The sequence below is a fragment of the Desmodus rotundus genome, chromosome 4 (genome assembly GCF_022682495.2).
Source record: "Desmodus rotundus isolate HL8 chromosome 4, HLdesRot8A.1, whole genome shotgun sequence".
NCBI lineage: Eukaryota > Metazoa > Chordata > Mammalia > Chiroptera > Phyllostomidae > Desmodus > Desmodus rotundus.
Genome location: NC_071390.1, coordinates 28,645,435 through 28,670,889, shown reverse-complemented (window position 1 = coordinate 28,670,889; position 25,455 = coordinate 28,645,435). Strand labels below are relative to the sequence as shown.

General features: G+C 34.6%; 1 protein-coding gene across 2 annotated transcripts in view; it reads left to right on the top strand.

Moving 5' to 3' along the window:
- The window catches only part of BTAF1 (B-TFIID TATA-box binding protein associated factor 1), a 94,159-nt gene that overhangs the window by 16,501 nt on the left and 52,203 nt on the right, over positions 1-25,455 (top strand). Inside the window, exons 3-14 of one of the 2 annotated variants that reach the window (XM_024563478.3) lie at positions 477-591; positions 2,382-2,528; positions 9,602-9,765; positions 12,473-12,609; positions 14,809-14,938; positions 15,173-15,241; positions 17,095-17,184; positions 17,840-17,935; positions 18,034-18,210; positions 18,890-19,030; positions 19,842-19,966; positions 23,332-23,452. In XM_024563478.3, the coding sequence (XP_024419246.1) occupies positions 477-591; positions 2,382-2,528; positions 9,602-9,765; positions 12,473-12,609; positions 14,809-14,938; positions 15,173-15,241; positions 17,095-17,184; positions 17,840-17,935; positions 18,034-18,210; positions 18,890-19,030; positions 19,842-19,966; positions 23,332-23,452 (1,512 nt within the window). Of the gene's footprint in view, positions 1-476; positions 592-2,381; positions 2,529-3,157; positions 3,245-9,601; positions 9,766-12,472; positions 12,610-14,808; positions 14,939-15,172; positions 15,242-17,094; positions 17,185-17,839; positions 17,936-18,033; positions 18,211-18,889; positions 19,031-19,841; positions 19,967-23,331; positions 23,453-25,455 lie in introns of those variants that run through there. The other variant, XM_045197740.2, reaches the window with a different exon arrangement.

Genomic DNA, 25,455 nt, shown 5'->3' with positions numbered 1-25,455 from the left:
TTTGAGTTTGTTCTTGTGTGTGTTGTGAGGTCATTAGTTTATTGCCCCAGCACCATTTGTTGATAAAAACTACTCTTAACCCATTGAATTGTCATGGCAGTCTTGTTGAACATCAGTTGACCATAGACACATAGTATTGTTTCTGGACTCTCAATTCTAGTCTGTTAATGTATGTATCTGTCCTTTTGCCGGTATCACACTGTCTTTGCTTTTTAGCATGTTAAAAGCTGTGTTATTTTTTAAATGCACTTAAGTATTCTTTTATTAAAAGTTCCCCATTTTTTTAAGGTGGTGTGATATTTCCTGTGAGTGATATAATTTTATAAATGATTAATAATTTCAAGATGTTTTATATAAATTTGAGGGCTGCTAAATTATAAATTATTGAATAATACATAAATTTGTATTTCTCTGTTCTGGCTACCTTGAACAGACAACATTTTTTGGTATATAACTATTATTTTATAATTTTTAAGGTATTGATATACTTACGGAGTACAAATTGGGATACTCGGATAGCAGCAGGACAAGCTGTGGAAGCTATAGTGAAAAACGTACCTGAGTGGAATCCAGCGCCAAGAACCAAACAAGGTGCTTTTATTATTTTTTTAAAGATTTTATTCATTTATTTTTAGAGAGACAGGAAGGGAGGGGGAACGAGAGGGAGAAACAAATCAATTGTGAGAGGTGCATCAGTTGCCTCTCATGCCCCAACCAGGGACCAGCCCATAACCCAGGCATGTGCCTTGACTGGGAATTGAATCAGCGACCCTTTGCTCTGGAGGACAGTGTTCAGCCAACTGAGCCACAGGGGTCAGGGCCTATACAGAGTGCTTTTAAGTGGAAAAGTGTTTGCAATAAAATCCTGACCGTAGAGTTAACTATACTATACATTTTATATTTTACTATTCATGCTTTTAGATGTAGCCTTGTCAAGAAATGACATTGAATAAGGTGATTTTCACTACGCTTTAAAAAACAACTAAACAAAATGTTTTTATATGTATATTTTAAAATTATTCCACAGTATGCTTGATTTATAGAGATTATTACTTTCCTGAAGGAATTTATGTCCTAAAAATGAAATTAAATCAATACAAAGTAAATGTTTGAAACAGTCTGTTTTTTGTTGGTGGAAGAATAGTGTAATTATCTTTTTAAATTTAAGCATAATTGTGTGTGGATATTTGGATGGGTATGTCTGTTTTTTTGTGTCCTTTAAGTGTCTTATAGTGGAAGTTATTTTTCTGATTTTCTGTAATGATATTTAAAAATGAATGTATGCTTTTAAAATGTAAAAGTACCCATTTTAATTAAGTAAAAATTTAATATGAGGCAACTGGGTTTCATTTTCAAGTCACTTTGATAATATCACTTTTGTTATAAGTCTTAGCTTGTCTAAAATTTTTCCTTTAATTTGCTGGCACATTATTTTGAGTAATTATGTCAATTTGTCTTTTCTCTCATCAAATGAAATATATAACCAGAAGAAGTTATAACTTGTTTTTAGGAAAGAGCTTTTTCTTTTCCAGCTTATTATTTTTGATTATTTTGGTATATAGAGATATAAGAACTCAGATTCTCTTTTATAAACTTATTAAATTAGTTACGGTGGCATTAAAATTTATAGTAAGATTGCTTATCATCACTAGAAAATTTAAAATATTTGTAGCAGTTCTTTTTAAGTCGAGTAGTTACAGTTTATAGATGAATTATATATAAATGCCAACTAAACAAACCAGTGAACAATTACAATATATTTTTAAATTTATAATGGCATACATAACTCTTTGGGGGAGGAATGCAGAACATATTGTAGATATTTTTAGGCCTCAGATGGATATATAATTTTAGCAATTTACCAGGGAATTTTAATTTGCTTCATATTGTATGAAGTAAATTCAATTGAATAAAATAAGTTTCTTTGTGTCCCAGATATTCCTCAGATATAGGGAGGGATGATGGTTAGTAGTCTTATTTATGAATATATTCTGCGAAAATGTTTATCTCCCGTTTAGCACTATAATAAACTCATACTGTTTACCCTTGGTATGTTTAAACAATTTAACAGTAAGTGGAGACAGCATGAAATTTAACAGACATATTTCAACATGAGGATGCATTTTTTGTCATATAATTTCACAGTCAACAACAGCTTTACATACATCCACTAACATTCTAATGGTTTTCAGAAGAGGAGCCACCAACTAAATAGTTTATTCATAAATAACTAAGAGCTGCTATAAATTATGGTAGCTTTTCTACTTCCTTCACCTTTTACTTTTCTTAAAATATTACCCATCTACCATAAGTAATGCTATTTTCTTTCATTTTACATGTTGGCTATGTGATCAAATTAAATATTTTTAAACCTCATCTAGAATCTACTTCAGAAAGTGCTTTGGAAGATTCATCTACTACAGATCGATTGAATTTTGACAGATTTGATATATGTAGATTGTTACAACATGGGGCATCACTTTTGGGATCTGCTGGTGCAGAATTTGAAGTACAAGATGAAAAATCAGGTATGTAGTAGTTCCATAGAGTAAAGTCTGAAATGCGTGGGTTCAGACTAATCTGTCACTTGATACGCTTTGTGTCAGTCATGCAAAATCTAACATCACAAAATGTGACATGAAGTTGGCAGTTGGGGATGCTGTGAGTAGGAAGATAATCAGAGGTGCTTGGTCTAAAGCTACCACATGAATATTTCCCCCCTTAACTGAGTGCGTACTATATGTACAGGGTGGGGCAAAAGTAGATTTGCAGTTCATGTGGACAATAATATGGTAATTAATAAATTAATAAGAATAAACTCTGTTTTGCATACTCACAGCTGTGAACATTTTCCCCCACTCTGTATGCATTATTAATGGGTACATATTAATATTTCAGTAGCCATTTTATGAATATAGAGTATAAATTGTTGCCCCAAGAGCCTCAGTTGAATAGATTTTAAAAACCAGGATTAGTACAGATTGTGGTAATGTTTTCACAATTCTGGAAATTTAAGAGCTGTATCATAGTTTACTTCTTATTATGTGTTTTAAATATTTAAATAATTGGATTTATTCTTGCTAGTGACCAAAGCAAAAACTAAAAATGAAAACTAAATCTTGGATAGGTAATTGTCCCATTATCTTTAAACTTACAGAATCTATCTGGATATAAAATAAATGTTTTGGCCATTCAAGATTGATGCCTTGAGTGGAAAAAACCTTGATGTTTTTAGTGGATTTCTGTAAGTAAATAATTTGTTCTTTTGACTAAATCCAAAACAGAACAGTGTTTTGTTTTGTTGCTAATTAATTGATCATTAGTCGAATATATCTCTCTAGTTAATGAAATGGTCTTCAATTTGTACATCTTTAAAAAATGTTAAGTACCCATTCTCTCTTACTTAATATGGTTTCTGTTGAAAAATATGGTTTAGTTATTTTTTGGAGAAAATTATGAGGAAAATTTGCTCAAGTTCCAGAAAAGCATAGTTTTCTAATAAGAGAAGTAGGAACTTTTCAATTTGAAAAAAGTTAACTCTAAACAGTAAGTTTACTAATCTTTCTAGGGTACCCACAGACATTTATCAGAGATCTTTGGCCCTAATCTAGGGGTAAAAGTCAGTGTCACCTTTGTCATTTAAAAAAAAAAGAGTCCTTGGATCCTATCTCAGAGATTCTGATTTACTAAATATTGGGAGAACTCTAGGAAATTGTATTTAAAAGAGAAAGCTCCACTTGCAACTCTAATATGTAGCCAGGATTGGAAATCCTAATTTTTTGGAACTCACCTTTAAATTCTGGTAAGTCACAGCATGCTGAACAGTGCTTATAAAAAACCCTAAAATTAGGTTTTCTTTGCATGTTTGTTCATCCGTGTTTGTCTTCTCATGTATACGAAGAACACATTCATGATTAGTTTAGGTGCTGGTCTGAGTTTCTTTTGCGGTTATGTAGGTTATTTTTCCCAGTAGGACTCTCCCTAGAACAAGAGGACTAATTTTGGGCCTAGTATATTTCCCTTTGAATAGAGCAGTCTTAAATTTTTTGAAAAATAGCTTTATTGAGAGATAATTCACATTGTATACAGTTCACTCATTTTAAAAGTGTATGTCATTGTTTTTTAATATACTCACAGATATATGCAATTTTAAAATATTTTTATTGCCTCAGGAAGAAACCCCCATATCCTTTAGTTATCACCCTTTTACCCCCCTACTTTCTTTCCTCACCTTCCCTGCTGTGAGCAACTTTCTGTCTCTATAGATTTGCCTATTCTGGACATTTCTTATAAATTGAATCATAAATATATGGTCTTTTGTGACTGATTTCTTTTATTTCACAGAATGTTTCCAAAGTCTGTCTATGTTGTAGTACATATCAGTACTTATTTCATTTTTTTAATATAGTTTTTATTCCTGTTGTAGAATATTCTCATTTTTTAATTGTAGTAGAGTATAGATAACATTCACCATCTTCATTATTTTTAAGCGTATATGCCATTCGGTGGTATTAAGTACATTCACTTTGTCATGCAGCCAGTCTTCAGAACTCTTTTCATCTTGTATAACTGAAGTTTTATGCCCATTAAACAACAGTTCCCATTTCTCCCTCTTCCCCATCCCATGGTAACAACTATTCTATTTTTTGTCTTTATGAATTTGAATACTTTAGATACTTTATGTAAATGGAATCATATAGTATTAGTCCTTTTGTGACTGGCTTATTTCACTTAATATAATTTCCTCAGGGTTTGTCCATGTTGTAGTATATGTCAGAATTTTTCCTTTTTAAGGCTGAATAATATTTCAGTGTGTGTTTATACCACATTTTGTTTATCCATTCATCCATCAATAGACACTTGGATTGCTTCTACCTTTTGGTTATTGTGAATAATGCTGCTATGAACATGGGTATATAAATATCTGTCCAAGTTGCTGCTTTTAATACTTTTTGGGAATATACCCAGAAGTAAAATTACTGGATCATATGATAATTCAATTTTTAATTTTTTTAGGAACTGTCATACTGTTTTCAATAGTGGCTATACCATTTCACTTTCTTACCAACAGTGCACAAGGTTTCCAATTTTTCTAATCTTTGCTGTGTTGGGATTCTCGTAGCTGATGTATTAAATTAAGACTGTGCAGAGTATGGCCTGCTGAATGAGGAGGCACAAGCCACCCTCAAGGCAGCTCCCTTAGCATCTGAGCTCCCACTTTGGGGAAGCGAAAACTTCAGGGTTGTTTCGAGTGGAGGCACACTTTCAATACAGTCACATAAAGTGAGTAAAGTCACAAGATTTATGACTTACAGATCCTAGAAATGGCTGGGGGTGAGGGCATTGAGAGCGGGAAAAGGGCGGGCAGTCCTCTGTCCTAGTCATGAGTGAGTAGAACATGGAGATCAGGGTAGCGGGCACCTATTGCTTATAAGGTGGTTGGGAGGAAGGCCACTATTTTTTCCCAGTCTCAACTCTTAAGTGGTTATTTAATTTATTTATTTACTTTTTAAAGATTTTATTTATTTTTAGAGAGAGGAAAAGGGAAGGAGAAAGAGGGAAAGAACATTGATCGGTTGCCTCTCATGCCACCAAGCAGGGACCTGGCCCACGACCCAAGCACCTGCCCTGGCTGGGAATTGAACCAGCAACCCATTGGTTCACAGCCCACGCTGAATCCACTGAGCTATACCAGCCAGGACATGTTTTGTTTTTTTGATAGTAGCCATCCTAATGAATGTAAAGTGGTCTTTATTTTATGGCTGAGTAATATTCCATTGTATGGATATCACATTTTGGTTTATCCATTCCTTGGTTGATGACATTTGGGTTGTTTCCACCTTTTGGCTATTACGAATAATGCTGCAATAAACATTTAGGTACAAGTTTTTGTGTGGACATACGTTTTCAACGTAAGAGTGGAATTGCTGGGTCATCTGGTAATTATATTTTACCATTTATGGTATTACCATTCTGACAAATTGCCAAACTTTCCCAAGGTACCATTTCCCAATATACTGTTTTATATTCTACTAGAAGTATTTAAGGGTGCTCATTTCCCCATGTTCTTGACAACACTTGTTATTAACAGTTATTAACTGACTTTGACCAATGTACTGAGTGTGAAGTGCTATCTCATAGTTTTGATTTGCATTTTCCTGATAACTAATAATATTGAACATCTTTTCATGTGTTTATCGATCATTTGTGTATCTTTGGAGAACTGTCCAGATCTTTTGCCCATTTTTAAGTGGAATATTGTTCTTTTATTACTGAGTTGTAAGATAAACATTCTAGATACAGACCTTTTATTTGATACTTGATTTACAAACATATCCTCCCATTTTGTGGGTAGTCTTTTCACTTTCATGAAGCACAAAGGGTACTTATTTTAAAGAAGTCCAATGTATCTTTTTCTTTTGTTTTTCAAGCTTTTGATGTCATATATAAGAAGCTATCGCCAAATCTAAGGTCACTTACTCCTACATTTTCTTGTAAGAGTTTTATAGCTTTAGTTCTTACTATCAGGTATTTGATTCATTTTGAATGAATTTTTATGTGTTGCGGGGTTATGGTCCAACTTCATTCTTTTGTATGTGGCTGTCCTATTGTCTCAAAAGCATTTGTTGAAAAGAACTGTTGTTTCCCTAGTGATTTATCTGGCACCCTTGTTGAAAACCAGCTGACCATAGACATCATTTTATTTCTGGATTCTCCATTCTATTCCATTGGTGTGTGTGCTTATGCCAGTACTTCATTATCCTGGTTACTGTTGCTTTGTGGTAAATTTTAAAATCAAGAAGCACAGGCTTCCAACTTTGTTGTTCTTTTTCAGGATTGTTTTGGACATTTAGGGTCTTCAGTTTTCAGAATATAAGTGTTAAATATTGCTTTTGATGCTATTGTAAGTAGAATTGTTCTTTTAATTTCATTTTTGGCTTGCTTGCTTTTTTAGGTCTTTTTTCTCCCTGTTATTTAGATTGGGTACTTTGTATTACTCTCTCTGTAAGTTCATTTACCCTTTGTCTTATCTCCATTTATCAGTTAAGCCCATACAGTGATTTTTAAATTACAGATATTGTTCAATTCCAGACCTGCTTCTTTAAAAAAAAAAAAAAAAAAGCTTTATTGTTATATTTTACACATGCTATAATGCGCTAATTCAAATGTATGATTCTATGTATTTGGTTCCTTTTTTATAGTTCCTGTTTCTCTATTGAGGGATCATACATTTTTATTATTGGGACAATATCTTCCTTCACATTGAGCATTGTTAAACTCAGCTTAAAAATCTTGTCATCTAATTTCAACATCTGGGTCATCTCAGACTTGATATCTATTGTCTCTTCTTTTGCGAATGGGTTACATTCCTTATATTCTTTGTATGTCAGTTAATTTTGGATTGTATCCCTCACATTATAAGTGCTGCTGGTATTTTGTGCTGGTTGCATTCTGTTACATTCTTCCGAAGAGTGTTTTTGTTTGGTTTGGTTTTTGCTCGCTTGTTTGTTTTAGCATGCATTTAATTTGGCAGAACTCAAATTCCAGACTGTTTGCAGTGGGCAACAGCTTAAATCTCAGATCAGTTTTTAGCTTTAGTTGGACTGTGTGGAGTCTGCCCTATGCAGTTCAGAATTCAGCCAGAGATTCGACTGAGTGTACACAGGATTTGGTCCTTCTGCCTCTCCCTTGTGCTCTCCTTTCTGGGTTTTCTTTATCTTTCAGTGGCTAGATCGACTCCTGACTCTCCTTCCTCTAGTTCTTCAAGCTAGAAAGACTGGGGTTTTTATCCAGCTTTTAGCTGCCCCACTTACCCTAAGTTTAAAAGCTGCAAAATTGGGAAACTCACCCAGTGCCATGCCCTTCTTCCAGGTATTGACAATTCTCCCAAGTATATGCCTACTTTTGTTCTCTTTCCAGTGCCTTCAGGTAGTTATTTTTAAAAATATTTTGCCTAGGGTTTATCATGTGTGGAAGGTTAGTCCAATAAGAGTTATTAGAAGTAGATTATCATTGTCTTTAAAATGGTTTTTGTTTCCAATTATGTAGAGCTGTCTCTCGTAACTTAGCTATTTTAAGCCAAATTTATTATTTTATTTATTTTATCTTTATTATATTTATTGAATTGAGGAAGGGGGAGAGAGAGAGAAAGAGAGAGAGGGAAAGAGAGAGGAACATTGGTATGACCAAGAAACATCGATTGGTTGCCTCCTGTATGTGACCCAACCAGGAATTGAACCTACAGCCTAGGTATGTGCCCTGACCAGAAATCAAACCTCCAGACTTTGGCGTGTGGGACAATGCTCCAACCAACTGACCACACCAGCAAGGGCCCCAAATTTGTATTTATTTTTTTATTAAAATTTTTTTTTCAAAACTTTAAAAATATATGTTTATTGATTTTACTTTTTTTTTTTTTTTAAGAATTTATTTATTTTTAGAGAGAGGAGAAGGGATGGAGAAAGAGAGGGAGAGAAATAATCAATGTGGGGATGCCTCTCCTGCCCCCTCTACTGGGGACCTGGCCTGCAACCCAGGTCTGTCCCCTGACTGGGAATTGAATCAGTGATCCTTTGGTTTGCAGGCCAGTGCTCAATCCACTGAGCCACACCAGCCAGGGCTGTTTATTGATTTTAGAGAGAGAGAGAAACATCCATTGGTTGCCTCTCATATGTGCCCCAACCGAGGGTCAAACCTGCAACCTAGGCATAGGCCCTAACCAGGAATCAAATCCCCAGCCTTTTGGTCTATGTGATGATACTCCAATCAACTGAGTCACACTGACCAGGGCCTAAATTTTTATTTTTATTTTTATTAATTTTTTGGACTTTATTTATATTTTAGAGAGAGGGGAAGGGAGGGAGAAAGAGATGGAGAGAAACATCCATGTGCAAGGAACATCCATCTGTTGCCTCTCCCATGCCTCCAGACTGGGATCTGGCATGCAACTCAGCATGTGCCCTGACTGGGAATTGAATCAGTGACCCAGTGATACATAGGCTGGCACTCAGTCTGCTGAGCCGCACCAGCCAGGGCATGAATTTTTATTTTTAAAATAATACCTTTTTATCTGTTTTCCACTGAAGTATTATAGGTTGTACTTCGGACATTTAAAATCTGTCTACTTTTATGCCTTTACCTTTGTTATTTGGGCTATTAGGGCTGTGTCATCTCAGAATACATAAAGGCCACATTTGGAATAAGCATGTATTTGTTGAGATCTTTGCTGTCAAATAAAATCTATATATATTTTTTTAGCTTGATTAGATCTTTCAGAGAATGTACAAGGTATAGATATAAAATAAGATATTTTTCCATAGGATGGGTCTCATTTTATATATACTTAATAATTAACAGTAGGGCAGTGGGGAAGTCTCAGTGAAAATTCCTTGAGTTTTTTGTTACCTAGTACACTATTGCTAAGCATGGTTAGGTAATAGAACTTAAGTCATATTCTGAGACAAGGAGTATGATTTCCTTATTTTCAGGAGGGGTGTTTTAATAGTTAAAAAGTTTTTTATATTTTAATCAAGTCTGATCTTCATGTATTAGAACACTTCTTAACTAATTTGGAGGAAATGTATTTCTTTTCTGTTTAAAGGTGAAGTGGATCCTAAAGAAAGGATAGCACGCCAACGAAAACTATTACAGAAGAAACTTGGCCTTAATATGGGAGAAGCCATTGGAATGAGTACTGAAGAACTCTTCAATGATGAAGATTTGGATTATACCCCAACTTCAGCAGCCCTTGTAAACAAACAACCTGTAGGTAAAACCTTTATTTGTTTGATTTTAAGTAATAGCACAAAGGGCTTGCTTCATTTTGCAATGCAATTGCAATTTTTACAAAAAAAAAAAAAAAAAAAAATGCTGTCCTTAATCCTACTCATTGCTACTTAGTGTCACCGTAATGTAATATTTTCATAAATTGGATTTCTGCTGACAGATTTTAAAGGGACAGAAGCTCATCCTACCTTGTAGAGACTGGTCTGTTAGATCGAAGCTGTAGTGGAATCTTAGGAGCTTCTTAATATTAAGAGATCCTAATTGTACCAATTCCTCTTTTCTTTGTTCTTTAGCAAAGGAAAAAAAAAATGAATGAGAGTGTGGGAGATAGTAAGAGCTATCTCATATTCAGATAAGATACTAAAATCTTCAGAGCTGTGATTCATTTTTTTAATTTGAAAAAGTAACAAACATGATAAAAAGGATCTTTAAACAATACAAAAGGTTATACACTATGAAGTTTTATTTTTTTAATTTTTCTCACTATGAAGTTTTAAATTCTTTTCAGTAATTAAACAATACAAAAGTATATACACTATGAACTAAAAGAAATTCTTTCCAATAATTGATAGACATCTATGTCTCCACACCCCATAGGCAACCTTTTTTGATTTATTTGTGTATCCTTCCTGAAATTTTCTGTATATACACAAGTATATGTGTCCTTTTAAGCCATGTTTACCTTTACTCACTTCACGCAGCTAAAATACCAGTGTATACAGATTGATCACGTTCTTTTTTTTGACAGCTGCAGGCTATTTTGTTGGTGGCTATACCATAATATTGCTTTGTATTCCTCCTTTTCTCTCTATTCTTTCAATTCCCAATGGATACCTGTGTGTGTGTGTGTGTGTTTGTTTTTATGCCCCCAGACTCTTTTATAAGGTCCAGTAAAAGCTACAGCCTTCTCCTCAGAAAAATTCACATACAACTGAAATATTACCTTCCAGAGGTTCAGTACTGTTTCCTCTAGCCCATGTAATATCCTTTTAGGGTTCTTTGAGCCAGCCCTGTTAGGATTTCCTGCTTTATAGTCATGAAACTTTCACCTTTTCGTTCCCTTGGCCTTTCCCTTTGCTTAAGTTGAAATGGTCTATTTTCCCTTATACTAGTTGTTTTCTTAACCACTCAAATTTGTAAACTACAGTATGTATTTTAGAGTTGGGGGTGTGTGGTGGGGAATAGCTGTTTTATTTTAATCCTTATCTGAGGATATGTTTTATTGATTTTAGGGCGAGAGGAATGGAGAGAGAAAGAGAAACATTGATGTGAGAGAGAAACATCAATTGGTTGCCTCTCATGCAGGCCCTGCCTGGGGATCAAACCTGCAACCTAGATATGTGTCCTGACCAGGAATCTGCCATGCCTTTTGGTGCATGGGATGACGCTCCAACCTACTGAGCCACCTGACAACGGCAGATGATGAATAACTTTTGCAGACAAAATAAATACATATTTTATGCATACTAGAGGTAAAAAGGAGTATAAAAGAGGCAGAAAATATAATGACAACCAGCAAGAAATGGAAGGAAATGGGCTACAAAAGGAAGCTTAAGATGTAAATGAAAAGAAAAAAGAAAACAGAATAAAAGAAAGGGGAACAATAGTATATTACCGTGATCACAGTGTGATAATTGGACATGGTGTAAGAAAATGAATGGGCAGGTGTAATAGAGAGAATGTTCGGTATACAGAGTAGTTGGACATGGACTGGGCAATAGCCATTTTATGGTTTGAAAGATCCAAGGAATTGCCATAAGCTCATTACCACCGCATTGCATTTTATATGCATCTCTGATCCTTGGATCAAGACTGTAGCTTGGCATCCACACCAGTGACCTTAATTGTTTGTAGAATGGTATATTTCATGTGAATTTTTAAAAATATTTTATTTATTTTTGGAAAGGGTGGAGGGGAGGGAGAAAGAAAGGGAGAGGAACATGGATGTACGAAAGAAACACCAATCGGTCACCTCTGGCATGCCCCCAACCAGGGACCAGGCCAGCAGCCCAGGCATGTGCCCTGACTGGGAATTGAACTGGCGACTTTTCACTTTGTGGGACAGTGCTTACCCAACTGAGCCATGCCAGTCAGGGCTTCATTTGAATCTTAATTATTGAAAGGCACAACAGAATTTTAAACTTGGGCTCAAAGCATTTTCAACTCATAGCCTTTATAATGTCTGCCATATATGGAGAAGAGATCAAAAACTGTAGGCAGTGAGTGCTTTAGAAGAAGGGAGCTTAAGGGGTAAGTTGACTGTAAGATGCTGGACCAGTGACCAGTCACTTCTGGCTATAATTTTTTTTTCAGCAGGTGATAATTACTAGTTTCTTTCATTGACATTTCTTTATTCTCACAATTTTCGGTTGATATTATAGTTATTTTGAAATCTCACCTCTTCAAAGCCCTCTCCGTAGAGTAGGATCATACATTTGTGCCACATCTATGACATAAGAAAAGTTAAACACACGAGCATCTGTTGGGAATTAGAAGAATAAGGAGGAAGAAGAGATTAAAATTACGGTACAGCCATACACTAAAATAGCATGAAGCTCTCAAAAAAGAATGTGATTAATTTGAATATGGTGAAATTTATAGACTTGATCCTCTTCTGAGGCTGTGATACTATGGATATTTATTTTAACTTCTGAAGTTTAAAGTCAGTATTCTTTTATTCTTTTAGACTCTCCAGGCAGCTGAATTGATTGACTCAGAATTTCGAGCTGGAATGAGCAATAGGCAGAAGAACAAAGCTAAAAGAATGGCCAAGTTATTTGCAAAACAGAGGTCCAGGGATGCAGTGGAAACTAATGAGAAGAGGTAGTAATCTTTTTCTGCTATTCATTTAAAACAGTGATACCATAGCTTACATCTGTCTGTTGATGTCTAACAACATTTTGCTGATGTTGTCTCTAGCTGTGGAGTACCATTTGGATTGTCTTTTCAGAATATTTTCTCTTATTAGGGACTACGACAGCTTTCCAGAACACTTTACATATGCAGATATTTTTTGTTACTAATTATGCAATCTGAATGAGGGCTGAAGGTTTTCCAAGGAGAGCACGTTCCAGGCAGAGGCAACAAACACTGTAAATGCCTTAATTGTGCAATGTTCAAGAAATAGAAGGGCAGTATGGCTGGGATGAGTGGATGGAAATGAGGATAGTACAGAGTGAAGACAGAGGGATGATGGTCTAAGGGCCACAAGTAAAGAATTTACTGCATTAGTAAAGTGAGAATTATTACAGTATTACATCAACTGTTCCTAGACTGAGGGCTAAACCAAACAGCAGGTAATAATCCAGCCTTATTTACCTAATCGTGTTGTAGGAAAGAACTCTGTGGTAAACTGGTGGTCCTCACATTCTTAGTGAGTTAATAGAAGTGATACCCTGTACATGGCTTGGAGCGGCATTTCTTAAAGGGTGGTTAAAAACAAGCCTCTTCAAAAGCATTTTGAAGGGTTTGTTAAAATGCAGATTTCTTGGGCCCTATTCAGCTCTATTATGTTAGACTTTTTAGTGGTATTCAAGAAATGTTTGAGTAAATGATGAATTAAACATGAGAGCCTATGAAATAAATGTTACAGATGACAACATTTTGTTGTTCTTCCCATTCATATATAGCTGGAAAGTAAGTGTAAAAGCTAAGCACAAAGGAGAATAAATAATAAACATCTACTTGGGATAGATTTTTCTATGGGGCTGTTTTTTAAGTGCAGAATCTTTATTGCACAGGATTTTTTAAGTTAAGAGCTCATTAGAATAGTATGGTAACCTAGTAATTGTTGCTACTGGCTTTTATTTACATAAGCACTTTTACCCAAATATTAGAATATTGGAAATATTAGGCCTTATTTTTCAGTTTTGTGATTTGTTCATTCCACAAATATTTACTGAATATCTTTTATATGCCAGATACTTTACTAGGCCCTGCAACATCCATTAGTGACTAAAACAGATAAGATTTCCACTTTTGTAGAGCTTACATTCTAGAGCAAAAGATAGATGAGGAACAAAATAAGTAAATCACATGTTAATGATAAGGAACGGGAAAGAAAGAGATAAAGCAAGTAAGGGACTTGTGAAATGTTGTGTAGGTAAAGAGTTTACAATTTAAATGGGCTGGTCAAGCAGAGATTCATAGAGTTGACTTTCAGTGGAGATTTGAAAGAAGTAAGGATTCTGTATCTTGAAAAGACATTCCACATAGAATAAATAGTAAGGGCAAATGCCTGGAAGTAGAAACGTGCCTAACAAGTTCAAGGACAATAAAGTGACCAATGTGGCTAGATTGGAGAGAATTAGGTTAAAAACAGTAAGGAATGAGATTAGAGAGGCTCAGATTTTATTCATTACCTTATAGAAAAAATAGTTGGCCAAACAAATTACACTATTATGATGGGGGGGAATATTTATAGAAAAAAATTCTATATATACCTTAATGATGCTAATTTGTTCCTTTTCATTAATTCTGAATAGTTTTACTTGTCGTCTTTGTAATATTTTGTTATGAGGGTAGCCTCAATATTTTTGGTCTTTCGGTCATAAAATAGCACTTCCTCAATATTTCTGGACACATTTTTCATTGGTCAGTTGTCTTATCTCTATGTTTTTCAAGAACTGGTAAAATTATAGTGTGTCACTCAGTATATTACTTTTCTCCTGGGTACAAAAGCCTAAAAAAGTTATGCTGGGCCATATTTAGGTTGTTAGACCAAGGGAGTTTAAAATAAAAAGAAGAGCTGGTTCTAGAGAAGAAGAAAAAAAAGTCTTGTTAAGATCTGATATCTAATTTGAAAGTAAGAATTCACTATTTTATATTCATCAATAAGAGTAGTAGGATATTTTTGCTCAAAAAATTTTAAGTGGTTAATTTTGGTTATTTGTACATGAAATTACAGGTAAATCATATAAGCAGAATATGACAAAACATTTGTTCCATTGATGGATTCTCTTACATTCATTGTGGTTCACATTATCCTCATTCATGTTTTAAATGGTGACTTTTCTTTTTTAGCAATGATAGCACTGATGGAGAACCAGAAGAAAAGAGACGAAAAATAGCAAATGTAGTTATTAATCAGTCTGCAAATGATTCCAAAGTCTTGATTGATAATAATCCAGACAATTCTTCCTTAATTGAAGAGGTACTGTGAAATGCCCTAAAGTGTCCTTTGAAATTGTGTATAATCTTTTCATACTAATCTGTTAACTGAAAGAAATGTTATTAAAACTTTTATATCTTTACTTCATTAATAAAAATTTTAATTATTTAAAAATTTAAAAAGCTATTATTACTAGACCTCCAAATAAATATACTTTCTTAATACTTCAATTATTAGCATAAAATAGACCTTAGTAATTTTGTTTTTCTTATTCAGACAAATGAATGGCCTTTGGAAAGCTTTTGTGAAGAACTTTGCAATGACCTTTTTAATCCCTCCTGGGAGGTATGATTTCTTTCTTTCTTTTTTTTTAGGTATTTAAAATTTTTTTCGTTATTTGTTTATTGAAGTTATTGGGATGTCTTGCTTAATAAAATTATATAGGTTTCAACTGTACAATCTACAATATATCATCTGATATTTATTGTATTGTGTGTTCACCACCCAAGTCAAGTCTCCTTCTAACACTATTTATCTCCCCTTTAACCTCCCTAGCCTCTTCTACCTCCCCCTACTCCTCTTTCCCTCAGGTTGTATCTCTGAGTTGTTTTTTCACTTGTTTGCTTAATTCCTTCAATTTTTTCACCCAGCACCCCCAGCTCCCTCCGCTCTGACAGTTGTCAGTCTATTCTCTGTAAAATCGAGTCTGTTTCTAGTTTGTTAGTTTATTTTGTTCATTAGATTCCACATATAAGTGAAATCATATGATCCTTGTCTCTCTCTGACTGGCTTATCTCACTTAGTATAATACTCTCCAAGTCCATCCATGCTGTCACAAAAGGTAAAATTTTCTTTGTTTTTACAGCTGAGTAGTATTCCACTGTGTAAATGTATCACAGCTTTTTTATCCACTGATCTACTGATGGGCACTTGGGCTGCTGCCAGATCTTGGGTGTTGTAAATTGTGCTGCATTACATAGGGGCACATATATTGTATTGAATTAGTGTTTCAGGTTTCTTCAGATATATACCCAGTCTTTGCAGAATATCTCTTCAGAATCTCAGCCGTCGCCCTCGGAGTGTCATCAGCCCTTTTTACATCTCTGCCCTTTCTACCAGTCTGTCTATGATTCCTTCATTACAGTTTATCTCAGCTTTGTTTTCTTTGCTAATGAAGGGAACCATGTCAAGCATACTCTTTTTTTGTCATTGTTCTTATTTTTCCCTTGTGTCCCTCTCAGGACCCCTGCTCAAGGCATTTTATATCACTCACCAAGTAGAAAACTTTGGACTGTTTTTCATCTTCCATATAATTTTTGTTGTATTTCTTTAGAGATTTGTTCATTTCTTTTTACTATAATACAAAGGTTTGTATATCTCTCCTAGACAGTAAAAATTTCCTTTGGAAGTGGACAATTTTGATTAAAAGCTATAGTTTCCACACCAGCCTGGAAATATTTTTTCAAAGATAATCTTTAATTGATCCCAGTATGTAAAAGAGATGAAAGTGAAGTTCTGCTGGTTAAAGTTGAGGATTGGTGGTCTCAAACCATTCTGTTCTACTTAGATTAGCCTCTGGATAATTTAAAAAACACCTGTTTGTAACACCATTTAGCAGCCTTTCTGCTCCTTGATGTAGTTCTATTTAAAGCTCTTCAAGTTTTAACTTACATGAATGGGTTCCTGAATAAGTGGATGCAGTGTCAGTGGCCTGATTCCTCCATTCCAGATGACACTTGAGAAGGTTTACAGGGCTAAGGTGTAGCATTAGTCGTGTATTTTATGTGAATTGTCTTCCCTTGATGCCTAACACTGGTAGCTATGGAACTTAGTTTTGATGCATATATTTCTAAAATATTGATATTGGGGCTATAAGGAACAATATATGATACTTTCTTTTTTAGTGTCAATAATGCTGAATACAAATAAAAGGTAGAGGAGGGATAGCCATGTGGATTATATATATCTCAAGAATAGCTATTTTCTTAGCTTGATTTAAAAAACCCTTCCTCATAAACAAAATTGTAAAATTTATATATGTAATTCTCCTTGGATAGTAGAAGAAAAAGACATTCTTGTGAAATGCTACTTAGTTTATTCTAATTTCTTAAAAATATAATATTCCCTTTTCAAATTAAAAGTTAAACTCAGTTTCTTAAGCATTTAACCTCTGACATTTACTTCCTGGTTCTTCTTAGGTTCGACACGGTGCAGGCACTGGACTTAGGGAAATCCTTAAAGCTCATGGGAAAAGTGGTGGTAAAATGGGAGACAGTACTTTAGAAGAGGTAAGTGTAGTAAAGCAACAGTTACTATCAAGTTTCAGTAGTTGGCTCTTTTTCCAATTAGGGAGGTAGCAGTGCATGTGACATGAAGTAGTAATGAGAGGTAAATAATAAGAAATATTGAAAAGCAATGAGGGTAAAGTAAAAAGATTAGGAAGAAGTCTTTTCATGGAGGAACAATGAGTTCAGGGGAAAGATGTTCAGAAACATTGAGTGGAAAAATATGTTGAAGCAGTAGTATTTGAGCAGGATATAATGTATTGGAAAGTAGAATAAGGTGAATAAGAGGATAGTTTAGAGGTCAATGAGCAGTATGATTGGTGTAGCATGCAGACACTGGTAATAGGATTGATAGTAGATAAATGACAGGTGTAATTGATATTAGAGAAACCTGAAGTAGTTTCTTAATTTCTCCTGGAGTGCAAGTAATATAATGAAGTTCATGAATTTTAAAGATTTTGTTATAGTATATCTGAATTTAATTAATAAAGAGAATGTGGCTAATATTAAAGGTAGCAGTTAGAACTCTAATATAGTTTGATTATTGTTCCTACAGCTGAAATAACCCAGTATTTTAATTTTCTTTTGGACCCATTATGTTTCCCCAACCCACAATATAAAGTGTGATCTTTGTTACTAAAAAATGATTGTTTAACAGATGATTCAGCAGCATCAAGAATGGTTGGAAGACTTGGTTATTAGACTCCTTTGTGTTTTTGCATTAGACAGATTTGGAGACTTCGTTTCTGATGAAGTAAGTTATCACCTAAGGGAAGGTTTGCCTAACCAAATTTCAGATTCAGCAAAATAAGCTTTTTGCAAATACGAGTTTTCTCTCTTTTTCACTTGCAGGTTGTGGCACCAGTTCGTGAAACTTGTGCTCAAACATTAGGTGTGGTGTTAAAACATATGAATGAAACAGGAGTTCATAAGACTGTGGATGTGCTGCTTAAATTACTTACACAAGAACAGTGGGAAGTTAGACATGGTGGCCTACTAGGAATAAAATATGCTTTGGCAGTTCGTCAGGTAAACATTTAACTTTTTGAAGCAATACCGGAGAGTTTTCCTCTTCTTAGTTTATTTTTATGAATGATATGAAATGGCCGCAAATTCTTAGTGTTACAGATAAGTCAGTCCTTCAAGATTTGCTCTCTTGAGGTAGTGTCATAGAGATAGGTGATGCTAATAAGAATTGAAGTACAAATCAAAAGATGATGAATTAGGTTTGGAAGCCTGTTCCTAGTTCATAGCAAGACCAGTTCTAGGTGAGATTGTATCTTGTCTGATCACATAGGAGTGGCCTCTGAAGGCTAGCTCTATTGGGGAACTTAAAAAGAGAGTAGATTGGACTAAAGAGAAGCAGGAAGGAGCTGGCTTTTCTTTTGTTCTTCTCATACCCTTTTTGGTTACCAGTGAGGCTGAATGAGAAATACAAGCTAAGGTTCTAGTACCAGGGGTATGTATCTGTATATAGTCCTACCTTGAGAACATGTTCTGATGTTTTAAGTCACACTCAGTAGTAAAATACTTGATACTTTTGTAGTCTTTTTCAAATAGGATTAGTTAGATAGGCTTCTAATAGTATGTGATTCTTTTTTAATAAATAAAGATTGAATTTATGTTCTCATGGCAAGTTTAATAAAAATGTTTAAGCACAATATATATACTGCAGAAACCTAATTTATTATGATGTATTGTTTTACAGGATGTAATCGATACTTTATTGCCTAAAGTTTTAAGTAAAATAATTGAAGGACTCCAGGACCTTGATGATGATGTCAGAGCTGTTGCTGCAGCATCATTAGTACCTGTGGTAGAAAGCCTTGTGGATCTTCAGACACAGAAGGTAAATGTAATATTTTTGTATATTCTTCCTAGAGCTTGTTTACATTTGGGGTAAAGTTTTAGGAAAAACACTGAGCACTTTTATTCTCCCTTATCCTCTTTTTTTCTTACAACAACCTTCTCTGATATATGCGTTATTAATTAGACAATATCCTTGGGAAGAGTGAATTGTGTCTATTGATCTACTTCCTATTTGTGTACACAGTATGTAGGGAACTTCCCTGAGGTAAAAAGCAAAAACTTCTTGTTTATTTTACTCTTGGTTTTTAGACATGAGATGTTTGTTTGTTTGTTTGTTTGTTTGTTTGTTTTTGGCTTTTGGTTTTTTAAATCTGGTCTCATTTTTGAAGTGCCTCCTTCAAGATCTGAGTTTCCTTTGTATTATCAAAACCAGGACACGTATATTTGGAAGCACAGCAGGCAGTATTTTAGAAACAAAATTTGTCTTTAGTTCTGTTGTAAATAAAAGGACATAGAGAATCAGATCTTGGGTGTCTATACTTTATTGTTTTAAAAGTTTAGTTTTTTACATAAAATAAAGTATTGGCTATCTTATTTCCTGAATTCTCCCTCCCATTGTAAATCTGGTTAGGAAGTGAAGTTTCAGAGTAGATGTAGCATTAAAAATAAGGGTAGGGAATTGTTAAAGGCAAATAATATCTCCTTAACTTGGCTCAAAACTGACACCTATGCACAGTCATTGGGACTGTGTATGTTGTTGAATCAGCAGCAACTCCTGGGATACAGCCTAGCATGGTTGTGAATATTCTGTGTAAAATTAGTAACTGTTTTCTTGATAACTGATCTTACAGGTACCCTTCATTATAAACACATTATGGGATGCTCTTCTGGAACTAGATGATCTAACAGCTTCAACAAATAGTATTATGACTCTTCTTTCATCCCTGTTAACTTATCCTCAGGTCCAACAGTGCAGGTAATTTTTGTATTCAGTGGAATAAAATAAAAAGTATTTATAAATTTCTAGAGAATTAACCCTAAAAGGAATGGGTATTACCTTTAGGAATGATAATATAAGTTAGGGGTGCCAAAGACTGCTATTTTTTTTTAAACTATCTAGCCACTAGCATATTTGGGGCAGGAGCCTAAAAAAAAGGTCATATTCTTTTACCCTTGGATTACTTTTGTTACAGAATTCTTCATATAATTCATCCTATAATAGTTAACTTCAATAATAATTGCATATTATTTTTACCTCTACACCCAGAATATAGAATTTTAGCCTAACTTAGTGACATAAACTTAGTTAATAGAATTATTATTAAACATCAGCATTACTCTTTCCAAAATATCTCCTCTAGGAACTTTTTCTTTGTAATGTCAACGCTTATTCTTGATTTCAAGGATTATTCATCAAGAAGGGAGTATATAATAATGTAATATAATCTCCAAAGGCTGAGATTGGGTAAATCCAAAAACATAAATAAATTTACTGTCATGTATTGACAGCTAATTGATTCATTCCCTGCCTTTTAGACTGGCTCATGAATGTTAATGTTTCTATTAATAGTATCCTTGGAGATTCAGAAGTAAAAATTTGCATGCAACTTAAAAAAAAAATCATAGATGAGAAAATTAATTACTGGTCTTACTTAGCCTAGTGAATGTTCATATGATCATGATCATAAATGATTTCTGGCTCTGTGAGTGAGTCTTTTTCCAATGAAAATCGTAGATATACGAAAACATGTAGAAAATATTTCAAATAACACTGACCTACTAGTAGTACTTCAATGATAAATTTAGGCTCATAGGATGGCCCACAAATTGGAATAGCAAAATAAGTGCCTATAAAAGCAAATGAAGAGGAAAAAAATAAGGGGGTAGTGCATACATGGGATCTCCTAATTTTCAGTTGCTTTCATTAGTAATTAAAGCTATAGAGAATAAGTGAGTTAATCTGTGTGAAAACCCTATTTTAAGCTACAAAATGCAAGAGTTTTTAATTATCTTTAAGGGTTCGTAAACTGTGAAGGCAGATAATGATATTTTTGGCTTTGCAAACCATATGATCTTTGTCAAAACTACTTAGCTCTACAGGTAATATTTTTGGTTTTGTGGGCCATATGATCTCTGTCAGAATTACTCTGCTATTGTAGCACAAAAGCAGACACAGACAATACATAAAAGAATGAACAAGTCTGTTTTCCAATAAAACTTTATTTAAAAAACCAGGTAGACTGGATTTGGACTATGGGCCTTTGTTTATTGACATGTGCTTTAAATAAAGGACTTGACTTTAAGAGAAATCACCAACTAGATAGTGTCAGGAAAGCTAGATAATATAAGAAAATGAAAGAATATAGTGAAAATTCTATTCAATATGAAATAATGTAGTTTTTATCTTTTCAAAATTGCCTTATTAGAAAATTTGCTTCATATATTGTGATATTTGGCAGATACTTTCTAGCTTATGTAAGAAGAAATGCAGCATGTCATTTGGAGCATGAGCAATTACACTATTAACAAGGCCTTGTTATAATGCTTTTACATATTTTGAGTCTGTTTTATGTGTGTGTTGCATGTGCACTAAACGTATAAATTAATGTAATGACGCGGACACTGTCCTGCAGTGTCCGTGGCACTGTGGCTGAGATGAGACAAATTCACATGGACTATCGAGTCCTGTGGAGGAAAAAGGACTGCACGGCCGCTCTCTCAAGAGGGGGAGAGTGCCTCAGCCACTCTTTCAAGAGAAGAGCACCCTGACCCTTGCCTTGACAGGCTTTTATTGGGTTTAATTTGCATAGGAATACAGGGCGTATATGTAAAGCTCATCATCATTATCATCATTGTCAGGCAAAAATGATCAAATGATAGATAACATTCAGAGAACTATGAAGGCTTATTTAAAGTCAGGGTCAGATAGCTAAAGGGCCAGAAAACTTCGAAACAAACTCATTTCATGCTTGAACCCTTATCATTTAAATTGAGGGCATTACCAAAGTAGGTTTCATAGGATTTCTTTCTTAGGCCTGATCACCCTAGGGAACCCACCCTTTCCAGCACAAGGCTGTACCCACCTCTGGCATTGTTTCAGGCTTAAGTCAGGAAAGGGAAGTAAGGCAGCCAAGAGACTAGGATACTTCTTGCAGACAGAATGAGGATTCAGGCTCTCAGGCTGTCAGGTTGTCAAAGCTGAAGGGCGAGGGTCCATCACTCCCTTTTTCTATAGCCCCCCAAGTCCTTCCCTGAGGGCCCCTTCGCAACTATGCCTGTCTTAGGTCATCTCTCCTTTGAGGAATCTTACCCGTCATTGGTCATTGGCTAACCAGGCATCTGCCCAAGGCCAAGCAGGGTGAGGTGAAAGGGGGCAGAGGCGGTGCCCCTACAAGGAAGATAAGCTTTGTCTCTTAAGTGGTTTATGGTCCCAAGGTCTTTTTACTCAACCTTAGCCATGAGGGGTTACAGTTTCTGAAACCAGGTAGGGCGGTTCCCAACAATGTAAGAAGTCCTGTTTATTACAAACGTTTCAGTAATAAAGGATTAAAATATAGGCCTCTTGAGGAGAACCATAATTACACTGACATACTCTTTTTTATTCATGCCTTTTTGTGCAGAGGTTACATATGTATTTCAGATGCTGCTGACAAATCATGTCCTAATTCTAGGTAACATTTAAAAATCACTCATGGATGTGACAGGAATCCTGTGATCCGAGTTGTTAGCCTAGATGTGGCTTTGCTTGCTTCCCCATTTAAAATCTAATCTGTAAGAAGGAAGATATTTGAGTTTTCTTAGTAGTGCTAAATCAGGCTAACTTTCAAAGCTGCTACCATACTACCTCTTGCTCATTTGATATATGGCAGAGAGGGTCCCAGAGGGGGTGTAAGTTATGTGTATCTAATGGTTACCCATAGGAAAAGGAGTAAGGGTTAGCAATCTTGATTTTGTGTAGGTTTACTACAAGCTAAGATACATGTCCCATTTTCCTGAGTAGGAATTGATTGAGAATAAGAACACTTATGTTGGAAAATTCTAATTTGATAAAGGTAATTTGTGATATTAGTGCCATAGAAGTGCCTAAGTGTTGCTATTTCTGTTCTTGGTACTGTTGGTACTATTTCTGTTCTTTTTGACTGTGTTTGCTCTGGCTCTTCCTGTACCATAATAAAAGTTTTAAATGAGGGTGTTAAATGAGTGTTCATATGAAAATTGTATTATATTTTTAGAATTTACTCATTGCAAAAGGTGGTAATTCCATAAGGAAATGATACTTAGATAATGTATCAATGAAGTTTCAACTGAAATAATTAGATTAACTTGTGTCTTCTTTATTAGTATTCAGCAGTCACTCACAGTTTTAGTTCCACGTGTCTGGCCTTTTTTGCATCACACTATATCATCAGTTCGAAGAGCAGCATTGGAAACTCTGTTTACATTATTATCAACACAGGACCAGGTAAGAAGGAATAACTATGTATAGTAATCTTAAAATTTATATAAGTTAATTTTATAAAATAAATCGGACCTCCAGGTTACCCTTGCTACATATCCAAAGATCAGGAGAATACTGTGGGCATAGTAGAGATGGTTTGGTGACCATGTAGACACATAGGGATATCATCACCATGAGGACAGAACTATTTTATTTTGCTCTGGGATGTATTGCTGGCACTTGGAATAGTGTTTTAACATAGACCTTTGGTAAATATTTGTTGAGTGAAAGCTTAAATAGTCCCTTCTTGTCAAAGACTTGTTATATCTACTCTTTGTTCTGTGTGGTTGATAATTTGGTGGTTGGAGAATCCATCTCAGGGTAGAAGGTTACATTTGAAGCTCTGTAGTACTTCTAAAAACTAACAATGAAATTGCTAGGTACTTGGCTCCTTTTAAGGATTACTCAATCTTAAGAGCATGGTATTTCCAAGGATAGCATACTTCAGGAGTCATACATTGAAACACCTACAGAAATCATTCAGGTAATAATAGTGTGTGAATGGAATCTGAGGTGAGCTGAGGAGTCCTTGCCCTGTGTATAAAAGGCTTCACATTCCTATTTTTAAAATAACCCTATAGGTCAAACAAAATACTCAAAATTAGGGAAATATCATAAGGAATCCATTCTTCTATCATGCTGTTATTTATAGGTACTACAGTTTGAGCCAGTAATCTTTAAAAAGCAGTGGTTTATTATTATTTTTTTTAGGCAGTAGGTTATAGTATAAATAAATATCTCTTTTGGTTCACTAACCATGCATTTCTATGTGAATTAGGAATATTCCATGTAGACTTGCTTTAATCTGCAGCATGGTACTGTGTTGCACTTCCATGAATCAGCATCTGAAAATTTTGTTTTACATTATCTTCTTTGGTTTTGTCTAATCATACTCTTCTAAGGAAAAATTATCAGGTCCATTTTTTAAACCTCAGTTGATCAGGCATGAGTTGATGCAACAAAACTGGCATGGGTTATTCTGAATTTTTACTTCATTTTTGTTTTAGTTTTGTTGTCATCTTCTATGTAATTTATTGTTTCAGATCTTATATTTAGGTCCTTGATCATTTTGAAATAATTTTTGTACATGGGGACAAACTGTAATCTAGGTTCATTCTTTTTCATGTGGCTTTCCAATTTTCCCACCATAATTTATTGAAGAGGCTTTCTTTTCTCCATTATGTATTTTTGTCTCTTTCAAAAATTACTTGCCCCATATACATGTGGTTTTATTTCTGGGCTCTCAGTTCTATTCCATTGGTCTGTGTCTTTCTCCTAGTGTCATGCTGTTTTAATCATTGTACCTCTGTAGTATAATTTAAAAGTCAGGTATTCTGATACTTTCAGCTTTGTTCTTTTTTCTCAGGAATGCTTTGGCTATTCAGGGTCTTTTGTGGTTCCATACAAATCTGATTATTTTTTGTTCTGTTTCTTTAAAAAATGACATTGGAATTTTGATGGGGATTGCTTTGGGTAATATGGCCATTGTAACTATGCTGATTCTTCCAATCCATAAACAGGGAATATCTTTTCATTGTGTCTTTTTCAATCTCTTAATAATGCTTTGTAGTTTTCAAATACAGTTCCTTCACATCCTTTGTTAAGTTTATTCCTAGGTATTTTATTCTTTTGGTTGCAATTGCAAAAGGAATTGGTTTTTTTTTTTTTCATTATGCTTTCTGAAATTTCATTGTTAGTATACAGGAATGCAGTGGATTTTTGTACATTATTTTGTATGCTGCATCTTTATTTATTTTTTGTTTCTAATAGTTTGTGGAGTCTTTAGGGTTTCCTATAAACAGAATCATGTCATCTGCAAAAATCCAAACAGACAATTCAGTTAAAAAAAAATGGGGAGAGACCTGAATGTATACTTATCCCAAGAAGACATACAAATGGCCAACATTCCCAATTTAAATGTCCTTTATTTCTCTCTTATTTTCTTTTAAAAAATTTTTAATCATATG